The 13,581-nt window shown below is 37.1% G+C and overlaps 1 protein-coding gene across 1 annotated transcript; it reads left to right on the forward strand.

Moving 5' to 3' along the window:
- Positions 1-2,587: 2,587 nt before the first annotated feature.
- Positions 2,588-4,866, forward strand: foxc1a (forkhead box C1a). The gene has a single exon (XM_053475741.1). The coding sequence runs from the start codon at positions 2,840-2,842 to the stop codon at positions 4,358-4,360; it is 1,521 nt and encodes a 506-aa protein (XP_053331716.1). The 5' UTR covers positions 2,588-2,839; the 3' UTR covers positions 4,361-4,866.
- The last annotated feature ends 8,715 nt before the right edge of the window (positions 4,867-13,581 follow it).

The raw sequence follows: 13,581 nt of genomic DNA on the forward strand, positions 1-13,581 counted from the left end.
TATTAGTCACATTAAACAAATTAATATCATATAATATTATTGATAAACACCTAAAAACAAAATCTAATAAAAAAAAGAAATTCCAAAAATTATGAACTTCTTTTTCTAAAAATATTTATGATTTAATTGTTTAATGAAATGTTAATTTGGGTACACAGCTTTGTTTTTAATCTGTCTATCATAGTTGCTGATTTTTGTATAAATCATCGTTTTATAAGGCCAAAACATTTATGGCAGCATTAATAATGTTTAAGTAGGGGAGTTATAATAATACGAAGTCATAATTAGCAACATAGACTATGTTTATAAAAACAAAATAAAAAACGAAACAATATTTTGTTTTAGAAATTTTCTGTAGAATATTAGAATATATGAATTTGCAAAAAAAAAACCTGAAAAATGATCTATCTATCTATCTATCTATCTATCTATCTATGTAATCTGTAGAATATATATAAATATATATATATATATATATATATATATATATATATATATATACACAATACTGTTAATACTGTTGGTACTACTACTACTACTACTACAGTTCGCTGAAATTATTACATTCCTGACGCATTGGAAACATCTAACATGCAGACTATTACTAATGATCAAGCTACATTACATTTATATTATCACAAGGAATGAATAAAAGCGAAGACACTCGGAGAAGATCGGAGGGCGGGTTGGGGGATTTCGGGGTGGGTGAAGTCGCGCAGAGGGTCAGGATTAACGGTGCTGGTTTGTACAAACAGCCTCGGGCCGAAGGGAAAAAGTTCATCCCCGGGTGTGTGTATATTTGTGTGTGAGGGGGGGATTAAAGGAGGATACCGCCGAGAAATTAGCACTCACAGCTGCAGCACCTTTTCTACTTTATTGATTCACCGAAAAACAAAAAATAACTTGATTATTATATGATCATTTAACCAAACACACTAACCGCTTATTGAAACTTAAACTGTAATTTCACACACTGCAAACAAAATTATGAGACGGCGGTAACACAGTCCAAGAGGAACACAAATAGGAAAATGTGTAAACGGTTGATTTCTTGGTTAGGAAAATCAATTAATGAAAACGACCTCGTATGTATGCGCATGTGTAGCTCTGCTTGGTTGTTCTGTAGCGTTTAAATAAAAACGTGGAAATAATCAGACACTGGGATTCCAGTTGTATTATTATTATTATTACGGATATTATAATAATAATAATAATATTGTTAATAATAATAATAATAATAATAATAATAATAATAATTTTAAGTATTTCAAAATATTTATTCTCAAACACTAATTACCTTAAAGTCTTTTTTTTTTTTTTTTTTTTACAAAAAAACGTTTTGTAGCTATATTTTTTTTTCAATTTCTGGAAACGAACGCAATTTGTTTGCACATACAGATATTATGCTTCTACATCAGGTCAGAATTTACAATCTATAAAAATATGATTATTAAGTAAATAATAATAATAATAATAATAATAGCTAATACAGACATTTTACATATCCCCACAACGTTCCCACAAAATCATTTTTGTCACTAACATTATTATTATTATTATTATTATTGTGCGCCGCCTAACTGAACGAACCTAAAGTATATTTCGATACTAATCTCCTCTCCCTGACACATGGTAGCTGTTTGGCTTTCTCCGTTTGGTTGCTCTTTAATTTGAACCCCCTGCCCTGCGCAGCTCAAAGTAGCAAATTTTTCGCACCTCACCTCGGCCGTGATGAGCTCGCTTTGATCCAGAGCTTCGCTGAGCCTTTTTTACGCAAACATCCCGCGTTAATGAAGCGCTCGCGTTAGGACGCAAACACGCAGGAAGCAAAAGCGGGGAGATTATTACCCTGCGCATACTCCCTCCTTGTTTCTTTTTGGTCTTTAATTGCTTGTTTAGAAACAGATGTTCACAGCTAATTTCGCCTCTAATGGGATGATTCATTGAGTCAGGCAAACGGGTGCAAGACTTTGCAATAAATTAGTGCAACAAAGAAAAAGATCATGGGTGCTGTTATTCTAGGATTTTGTTTAAAACAAAATGATTATTAAAGAGTTTCATAATATAAAGCAGATAAATAACTAATAAGCAAGCAGTTATTTGAAATATATATATATATATATATATATATATATATATATATATATATATATATATATATATATATGTGAGAAGCTATAGTGTTTGGAATTGTTTATTACAGCCTGCTATCCTTATTTATATTCACAAGTAAATTGTGAAAAAAATGTTTTGTATTGGTTGTGCAAATAGGCTTGCTTGCTATCTTCTTGCAGACAGCAGTGAGTGTATCGTGTGTTATTGGCCGGGTGTGCTGGGACGTCCCAACACCTCCTCTCGCTTTTTTCCCTCCCTCCGTCTATGTGTGTGTGTGTGTGTGTGTGTGTGTGAGAGAGAGAGAGAGAGAGAGAGAGAGAGAGAGAGTGTGTGTGTGTGTGTGGCCCAAAGCTTCTCGTTTTGCATAGACCAGCCTCCCCATTGGACAACTTCGACGTTTTCTGGGAGGAGTCTTACTGGCAGCAAAAAAAAAAAAAGCAGAGAAGGGAAAGAAATGAACGTGCATGAAAAAAGTCCCGCGTCTTGACGGATGCCCAGAAGTTTAGAAACTCTTCCACCAATGCGCGCTTCGGCGAAGAGTACGAGAGTGAAAGAGTGAACGAGGTGGTTTTTAGACACTACCGAGGCCCTGGACGAGATCTGAACATTTTGTGGACTTTTTCATTGGACTCGTTGTATTTTTTTTTTCTTTTATATTAAAAAGGAAAAGTGGATTTGTGTCGTGCCGGATCTCTCGGTGGTGTGTTTCGGCGGATTAATCAGTATGCAGGCGCGCTACTCTGTGTCGAGCCCTAACTCTCTGGGCGTCGTGCCGTATATTAGCGGTGAGCAGAGTTACTATCGCGCGGCGGCAGCCGGCGGCGGCTACGCGGGCATGGCGCCTACCATGAGCATGTACTCGCACGCTGCGCACGAACAGTACCCGGGCGGCATGGCGCGGGCGTACGGGCCGTATGCGCCTCAGCCGCAGCCCAAGGACATGGTCAAGCCGCCATACAGCTACATCGCGCTCATCACCATGGCCATCCAGAACTCCCCGGATAAGAAGATTACCCTAAACGGGATCTATCAGTTCATCATGGAGCGCTTCCCCTTCTACCGGGACAACAAGCAAGGCTGGCAGAACAGCATTCGCCATAACCTGTCGCTTAATGAGTGCTTCGTTAAAGTTCCGCGCGATGACAAGAAGCCGGGTAAGGGCAGCTACTGGACGCTTGACCCGGACTCGTACAACATGTTCGAGAACGGTAGCTTCCTGCGGCGGCGGCGTCGCTTCAAGAAGAAAGACGCTTTGAAAGAAAAGGAAGACCGGCAGATCAAGGACGGCACGTCCTCCCGCCAGCAGCCGCAACAGCAGCAGCAGCAGGGCCGCGAGCAGCAGGAGCAGAACGCTGCGCCACCAGTGCGCATTCAGGACATCAAGACGGAGAACGGGGCGTGCACGCCGCCGCAGGCTGTGTCACCCGCTCTCGGTGCGGTCCCCAAGATCGAGAGTCCTGACAGCAGCAGCAGTAGCTTGTCAAGCGGCAGCCCGCACAGCGTGCCGTCATCCTCGGCTCGTTCTGTGGGCCTGGACGGCGGCGGAGGTGGCGAACAGCAACAGCATCACGCACACCACCAGCAACAGCAACAGCACCCGCACCACGGGCACGGACACGCGCAGGGCTTCAGCGTGGACAACATCATGACGTCGTTGCGCGGATCGCCGCAGGGCGCAGGGGAACTCACGCCGTCTCTGGCGGCCTCCGCGCGGACAGGTATAAGCCCCTCGTTGTCCCTTAACTACTCGCCGAGCCAGGCTGCCGCGTACAGCTCGCCCTGTAACCAGAGCGCAGTCTCCACTACCTCGCACGCCACCTACCACTGCAATATGCAGGCCATGAGCTTGTACGCCGCGGAGCGCGCCGGCACCACCGCCGCCAGCACCACCTCGGTGGACGAGACTTTGCCTGACTATTCCATCACAACCACCGCCGCCTCATCGTCTTCGCTAGGCCACGCCAGTCACCTTGGCTCAAGCCAGGAGGGACACCATGCTCATTCGCACCAGGGCCGTCTCGCTTCGTGGTACCTGAACCAGGCCGGAGACCTGGGCCACCTCGGTGCCACCTACCCGACACAGCAGCAGAACTTTCACTCGGTCCGAGAAATGTTCGAGTCACAGCGGATCGGCTTGAATAACTCCCCGGTGAACGGAAATAACAGCTGTCAAATGTCCTTTCCTCCGAGCCAGTCCATATACCGCACGTCTGGGGCTTTTGTCTACGACTGCAGCAAGTTCTGACCAAAAGTTCACTTTTGTGCGATATATATATATATTTTTGTTATTTTATTCCCTCCTAATGTCCCCTTTATATTTTTCTCCATAAACAGAGTTTTTTTTGATACTTATTACCCTCTCCTCGCCATGGACTGAACACACAAACACATGGTGTTGGTTTATTATGGACAGTGTTACTGCAAATAACACGTAAGTCTACTTTTTTCGCTTTTGTGAGCTATATGCTTTGCTTTAAATATACGCCAGCTTTTTCACGGACTTGTTATTACGTGTAAATTGCATATAGTAATTTATTTCTGAAATGTAACCGGAATATTATGGACCAAACACCCAAACCATTTTTGTTTCTAAAAATGAGTTGCCTTTAATTGTGCAGAAATGTTCCATTATAACAGGGGAACGGAAACGTGTATATCGCAATATTCATTCAAATTATCTCATTTTGTTGAAAAAAGTATTCTGAAGGAACTGCATTTTTTTGTTTAATAAATTACCATTTTATTTGAGTTTAAAAACGTAGACTTCGCCTGATTTCTTAAAGCACCGTTAAACATTATTATCCTGCTGTGGCCTTGAAAATGAGCCTTAAACTGAATCTAAGATGTTAAAAAAACAAATGAAACGACACACTTTGTAAATTTTTAACCAAAAACAAATAAATAAACAAACAACTGAATAAATAGGCTATATCACATGCTCCCAAACCAAAGAAGGAAAGAAATGAAAAGGAAACAGAAAATTGCAATATATATTGTTGGCATTAATTTGATCAAAACTGATAGTCTTGTGAGTAATAGGATTTTAGATTAAATTAGACACTAATAATAATAATAATAATAGTAATAATTTCTGCACAAATTTACTTTACTAATTTACACTTTCCCAGACATCGTGGCACAATATTAAGATATAATTACCTGCAGAATCTTTAAACAGACACACACACACACACACACACACGCACGCGCGCGCAAGCCTGTGTTTAGAAATGGGTTTAGCTCAGATTTTAATTTAGATTTTTTATTAAAAGAAAAAACAATCAAGAGTTAATAACGCATTTAATTTGTTTAATTTACTTTGTGTTAGTTAACACATTGATTTCTGCTTACTAACAGCTGCATTTGCTGTTAGTAATTGGTTGTTAATGATAGGTCTGCTTGTTAATTTGGCACTAAAAGACACACGTGGTAGTTTATGTGTAGTTATTTACTTTTGTTGTTGTTATTTTTGTTTTGTTTTGTTTACAATTCCCATAGATTCACTAGGCATCTCAGGTTGTCAGTTACTGATTCATGTGTCATCAGCCTCCTGATGACCTGATGATTCTTCTGCCATAGGGCTGGCTCAATCACGTCTAGGCCTCTTCTGATTGTCCACGTATTTCTCTCTCTCTCTCTCTCTCTCTCTCTCTCTCTCTCTCGGTTTGCAGAGTAGTAGCATAGAAACCACACCAAAGGTAGACTACTATGTACATGTAAATACATGCACAACAGCAGCGAGAATATATAGCTGCTTATCCTGCTAATCCTTAACTAAAATGGAGTCTTTTGGAGAAATAGTACATGTACAGAAATAGGTACATTTTAATTTTAAAAGTAAAAAAGGAAAGAGAGAAATAAAAACATAAATTAAACAATTACAACAAAATAATAATGAAAAACTCATACAATGAAGGCGTCGAAAATAAAAACTGAATCTTTTGTTTCATATGACCTAATAAGCATAAGAGTCAGAATCTGTGTAAGTGATAGGGGTATCTCAGTTTCGGCCACGTTGTCTTTCACGTGAAATATTTTGTTTCACGTTTGGATTGTAATGCCATTGTAACAGGGGTTAAACAGATCTAAAGGATACAGTGTTGTCTTTATGTTCTGCACAATATTTGCTGTTTGGTGTCGTATCAATAATTTTAATGAATATTACCTTTTGTCTTCAAATGAAAATGTTTGACAGAGTGTTGAGGTGTAGATGCGCAGGCATCCTCCAAAATTCAAAAACTGTTTAGATATTATTGTTATTATTATTATTATTATTATTATTATTATTATTATTATTATTATTATCTCCTATAAACCATTATCTAAACTATATCAAACTTTGCACATATTTTGGAGGGATTTATCTTAATGGCGCAATCAACTCGCATTCTCTCTCTCTCTCTCTCTCTCTCTCTCTCTCTCGCAGTTGTAATCATGCTCATAAAAGTCATTAGAGCTTTTCCCGAGCAATAAACAAAACGTCGTGTTAGGGCCGAGATTGATGGCGCCCTGGTCGAGCGGGCCAGGTCAGGAAGGAATAAAATTCAATCAGCGCGCTCCAGTCGTTTTTCACGAGACGGGAAAGAAACGAGGCGGTGCGTGTGTGTGTGTGTGCGCGCGCGCGCGCGCGTATGACGGTAAATACGTCCGAGCGCCACTAAGCATACGACGGGCAAAACTTTTTTCTTTATTTTTTATGATTTCGAGCTTTCCATCCAGTGCTGATAAAAAAGCAGGAGACGGGACTCTCTTGGATTAAATGGGTGCCTATGTCTCTTGATGGTTTCCATGGCAACCGTGTGCTATTTTGAGCATTCGAGTGTTCACCAGTCAAATGTGGGACGCAACAGTTTTTCTTCTCGTTCTGATTCCCTAAAGGCCTGATGTTGGTGTTGCTTTCCATGCACGATGTCTTCATCCATCATTTCACTGAAAAGGGATGCAGCGTAGCCTTCAGGTGGTTTATTTATACCATGAAAATTTATTTTTTATAATTGTACAGTTGCGCTCGACTAATGGACGGTTTGGTGCAGGCCTGCTGCAGCATCTGCGTCACTTCTGCGTCACATTCAATCACATTTGTTCAAGACCCGCAAGTCAGCTAAAATCTTCATTGTAATATTCGACTTTTCTAACATAACGTGATTATTGTAAATTGTAGATTTGTAACCTAAATGTAAAATGTACTTTAATGTCAGGGGAAAACTAAGAATACAAAAGAAAATATATTAACGAAAAAAATAGTCCTGTTGTATTTGATTAAGCACGCATATATTATATTATATTATATTATATTATATTATATTATATTATATTATATTATATTATATTATATTATCAAAATAACTAAATATTTCTCCTCTTTCAGTTCCAAGTGCAATCCTTTTACCACACACACACGCACACACACTCGACACGACGTGCATGCAGCATTTTGCGCTTTTTTTCTTACAAGCTGCCGTTCGTCTTTGGATATTTTCCGCTCGTGTAAATCGCCGTTTTAATAATAATAATAATAATAATAATAATAATAATAAATAGACCAATTCAATTGCTTTCTCAAACTCCGGCACTGGGAAAGAAGCAATACTATTAAGTACACAAATCATGATGTAAATGCTATTCGAAGTAAAAAAAAAAAAAAAAAATAGGGTGAATATTACAGAAATTGTGTTTGTTTGCGTGGGGACACGTTTTGCTTTCTAAATCCCTTTCTAGTTCCTTAGTTTAAAAAACAGGAAAACGTTCAGCAAACGCTCATCTTTCAGCAAAGAAGTAGAGATAACATTATCTTTTTAGTAAGGTTTTCTGAACACAAAGGCTTGTAAGATAAAATCACGTGGAGAGGCTTTTTAGGAATAAAAAGAAAACACGCACGTGACATTCCCCAAATGTTATTATTAAAAAAAATAAAAATCTGATCACCTTTTTAGTGATTGAAGCATATCGAGCATCGAGCAATTTATCACTGCTAACCAGTGCACTTGCTCAATTTCTTAAAAAGGAGAGAGAGAGAGAGAGTATTTCAAACTCGCCACTCTTGAAATAGACAGAACTCAATTTAAATTAAAATAAAATGTTCGGGAAAAATTCAGTCCGCCAAAAAGCAGACCCCTACAATACATACACAGCCCGTAATTATACACGCATACAGAAGGCATCACGTGTCACAGTTTATTTTTTTGGTAATTGATCTTGTCATGCTGTTCCCCCAAACTGACCTTTACAGTGAGGCACCCTGATCATATATCGAAAGAAAACAAAATTTTCTTGAATATCCCCTAATAGACAACGAGTTTGTACTTTATGATAAATTCACGAATCAAGAACTATCTATTAGGGGATGAATGAGCGGACAAGTAGAAGTTTTAGCAGGGATGATATTTTGGGTTTTAGCCATCAAGTGAAAAAAAAAAAAAACAGGACCTGTATATATAAGAAGAAGAATTACAGTATTTGCTCTATTATGCAGCCATAGTCCTATTTGCGAGTATGCGCAGAAAAAAGCAGTGGCAAGAGAAAGTAAGAAAAAACGAATCCACGAAGAGCTGTTTTAGGAGACATCGACAGATCGGTATTAATGACCAAGCAGAAGCGCAAATAAAAATAAATAAATAAACAAACAAATAAATAAACTGTCTTATTAACGCCGCAGTTCAGAGGAACTGTGTATTATTAATATATATTTGCAAAGTCTAAGGATTTATTTTATGTTTATTAAATTTTTTATACTGAGCATTTTAACTGATATTACAGCCCGGGACTTGATGCTTGATATGAGTTATTACGAATTGGCCTGCGTTATATATAACCGCATAATCTATATTGACCTTAAGATCATCCGTTTGTTAAATCAAATTTTAAGAAAAAGTAGTTCTTAGATTTTCATTTTAATAAACCTTCAATTAACTAGTCAGATTTTTTTTTACTTTAATAATACTGGCGTAGTTAGAAACGTTATGCTACATATTTGTCTGCACTTGTCTGTATTTTATTTATTAAGTCGAATTGTGCCAAGAACATTAGGCGGCGTAAAATATTTTTCTCTGGGTTGAATCTAGAAAAATAGGCAAATAAGATTCCCCATTTAGTAAAAAATACTTCATTTGTTTGTTTATTTGTTTTTTGTTTGTTTGTTTGATAATTAAAATGATTTCCTACGCAGAGATGAGGCTTGACCCCGCGCCTCTCTCTCTCTCGTTCTTTCTTTCTTTCTTTCGCACACACACACACACACACACACACACACACACACACACACACACACACACATCATTTAATTAAAGTAAAATAAATAAATAAATGGAGAGAGAGAGACCCGGTGCACCTGTAGACGAGTGGAAAAGTGCGGGCTTGTTTCAGCTCCCAGTTGGTGAACTCTCAGAACTGAACCCTCAAAGCTCCATCTGTTTCCAGTTAAAAGTACACACACACACACACACACACACAAACAAACAAACAGTCTCACAATGTAACACTCACACCGCCAATCTAAAGTCTCAGGGAAAAAGCAGATAGAATAAAAATAAAAATACATCCGAGTAAACCTCTCTCTCTCTCTCTCTCTCTCTCTCTCTCTCTCTCTCTGGGAGCTGGTTTGCTGTTTAAGCTGAATTAATGCTTCCCCGAGGAGAAGGAGGAAGCTTTACAGGGAACCAGTTGCTCTGCAGAGTGATCTCCCATACCGAGCTCACAGAAACGTATTTGACTGTGACGTCACACCAGCAGCCGGCTGTGATACACATAGGGGCATCTAACTGAATTTCAACATGAATGCAATTTAAAACTCGACAGTGGTAGAATTATAAACGTGCAATAAAATAACAAAAGAAAAAAGAATTTAAAAATATTACAAACTGTGGAATCAGAAAAAAAAAAAACTGAAACGAAGTTACTTTATGAGTAGTCTACTACACAAAGAAGTACTTCGCAATAACGCAACACGTGACCCCAGAATCACCCAAATATGTTTGTACTTATTTAAAAATAAATAAATAAATGACCTCCTTATAGTGTCGTGTATTGCTACCAATTTTGGACATCTCTCTCTCTCTCTCTCTCTCTCTCTCTCTCTCTCTCTCTCTCACTCTCACACACACACACACACACACACTGAGGTTTAATGCAAATGCATCATTATAAATACTTGGCTGCAATAAATGCAACACTAATCTTAACATCAGGAAACAAAAGGAAACAATCTGGATCTTTGATTTGTTTCGAAACAAACAGATAAACGAGTTGCAGATTTTAGTTGCAGGATACAAAAGCAGTTTTTCTGGACAAAACTGTCAAATATTCCTATCAATGTGAAGCCATTTGGTCTTCACCTATATACAAAAAACCCCCCACCCCCTCTCTTTTTTTACTCAATGCGCACATGCATAAACTCGTTTACAATCCACTTTATGCGTAAAATAAAGACACCAGTGTGATTTCAGAGCGGGAGAAATGTCGACCTTTGGATAACCCGCTCACCCTGGCGCGCGCGCTCACACACACACACACACACACACACACACACACGAAGCAGGACTAATTATAGCGCTGCGCGTCTAGTGTCCCTCAATGTCTCCATTATATTCCCGCTTTGACATAAAAGATTTTATTGTTTTAATGTTTCTCAATGTACGACCTAAAAAGTTCACGGATTTTTGCTTCTCTCTCCAGGCTGCGCGGTAATTTGCTGGGCGGCGATGTGTTGGGACTATAGATTATGATTCCGGACAAAGAACTGATTCATACAAAGTACAATTATTTATTGCGATATTAAAACCGTGATTTTAAAGAAAAGAAAAATAGAACTAGGAGAGAAAAATTAATGTGTGTGTGTGTTTGGGTTTGGGTTTGGGGGGGGGGGGGGGGGTTGCAGGCGGTTCTGCAAAACAAGTAAGCAAAATGTAGAAATGTAAAATTAATGCCGAAACGATGCGGCGAAATAACGTAGGGTGTTTATTTCATTAACTAAGATTTTCGTTTTGCGCATTCTTCTTCTTCTTCTTATTCTTATTATTGATTATTTACCAGCATGTCGTTTGAAGGTACAAACTCATTTAATAAGTAATGAGATAAAAGTAGATAAAAGTATCTACATTACGGTTTAGCACAAAATTGAATTAATCTGGTAATTATCTAAAAAAAAAAAGAAATGTGTAAAACGCTGATGTTTTGTTGTAAAATCATAATATGAAGGTGAATTATTTGCTTTTAAACATTTAAAATGGAACTATTTTAAACTTTTTGTGCATTTACTCAATTAATAATAAAAAAATACCACATACCACATACCAAAATAATTAATTTACCACAAAGTGACAAAAATGGCCATTTTAACATTTAAAATTTTGGCTAACGTTGAAACAAATTTGTGGTCTTTACTTTATGAAAGAAACTACAGACAGACAGACAGACAGGCAGACAGACAGACAGACAGACAGACAGACAGACAGACAGATAGATAGATAGATAGATAGATACTATTTTTATTATTCTATTTCAGTTATAATTTAATTTATTAAAAATATAATATTTCTGCAGTTTTCACTAAAACAGTTTTACATTTCTTTTAAATTACAAATGTTTTTATGTTTATTTAAAAAATAACAAGAACAAGAACAAGAACAATACCATTATTATTATTATTATTATTATTATTATTATTATTATTATTATTAATAATAATAATAATAATAATAATAATAATAATAATATACTCATTACTAAGCAAGACATTTTACATTTATGGGTGTTTGTTAAAATATTATTCTTGTGCGCACAGTCACACACACACACACACACACACACACACACACACACACACACACACACACACTTAAGTAGAAATCAATCACTATACACTCATATATTAAAATAGCCTATAGTTTAGTTTCCATTAAACTGATGTTGATGAAAATTGGAAATAAAATCAGACAAAATTCAATCTTAGTATAAAAGTATGATTACTTTATAAGTTACAAAAAAAGCATAGTGTTTGCTTAGCCGTGAAATACTCTTCATTTTGACATTTCTGATCTTTTATCAGTAGCAGCTGAGTATGTCATCATACTATGTCTTTTTTTTTTCTAATTTCTGTATCTGGTTGTTTTTTGAATAACCACAGTTTATTCCCACACTAAGGTTAAAACGTATAAAGAGTGACAACCTGCCCTTTACCATACTTATACTTTTTTAAATAATTGATTATTTATTTGTTTATTATTTTACCTTACCCAACATTATTAAATTAGTGTGTTTTTCTTTACTCTCCTTAGGGCATACTGTAACCTAATACATCATCATTGGTTCAGTCATTAAGCCTGTGTGTATATGTGTTTCCAAATCTCTTTCCAGTGTTTTAACATCATTGCATAATTGAGGTTTTAATGTAGACCTGAAAGTAGTGTGCAAACTATTTCCCAAAAGTGTGTGCATATTTGCTAATTCATGTTTTTAGTACAATGATTATTATAATTAATTTTTAATTACATTTTTAGCCCCTTTCTTTTATTGTTGTTGTTTCTTTATAGCATTTCAGAAAGAGACTTGAAGTGAGAAAATGTGGTGCATGTAATTGCATACCTAGCCTTTAAAAAGAGTATGTTGTTTATGTTTAATAGATTTAATAGCCCAAAAGGAAGAATGAGTCAAACAGTTCCTCTGAGCTGCAAGGGATAATTTTGCATGCACATTTTGATCTAGAACTGCATGTAGATATATATGTAGATATGTATTTGAACCTGGCCATGGACATGGATGTGGACCTTGGTGGAGATGTGGATGTGCATGTAAACGAAGACGTAGACAGGGATGTGGACATGGTTGTGCATGTACGTGTGCATGTCGGTGGGCTAGGATATAAATGCTTACAAGTGCCAAAGAAAGAAATACAGAAAAAAAGAAAGAAAGAAAGAAAAAAAGGAAGGGAAAAAAGAAAGAAAGAAAAAAGGAAGGGAAAAAAGAAAGAAAGAAAAAAGAAAGAGAAAGAAAGAAAGAAAAAGGAAGGGAAAAAAGAAAGAAAAAAGGAAGGGAAAAAAGAAAGAAAGAAAGTTTATTAAAATCAAGTAAAATGTTTCAGAGAGACCTTTGAGAAGTAAGTAAAAAAGTAATCACTTCCTAAAATGTTTTATAAACAACAAATATTTCATTTTCTTTCTACACAGGGGTAGGAAAAGGGTTCTTCAGAGGGCTGACTGAGGTGTATACTTTTTCAGTACATGCTGAGTCTATTTTCTTTCATTCTATTTTCCATGTATAAGTAAAGTAAAAAGAAAAAAAATGCAGTCCACTTCCACTTTATATGTGCAGAATATTATTACAGTAAAGCTACTCATCACATCAGCACTGGGGACCATACGCTGATGCAACACACGCTAGATCACATTTCTATCTTTCTCTCTATTTCTCTCTCTTTTTCTCACTCACTCTCGCTCTCTCTCTCACACACACAGACAGACACACAGACACACA

Source organism: Clarias gariepinus, chromosome 1, assembly GCF_024256425.1.
Source record: "Clarias gariepinus isolate MV-2021 ecotype Netherlands chromosome 1, CGAR_prim_01v2, whole genome shotgun sequence".
Classification (NCBI taxonomy): Eukaryota; Metazoa; Chordata; class Actinopteri; order Siluriformes; family Clariidae; genus Clarias; species Clarias gariepinus.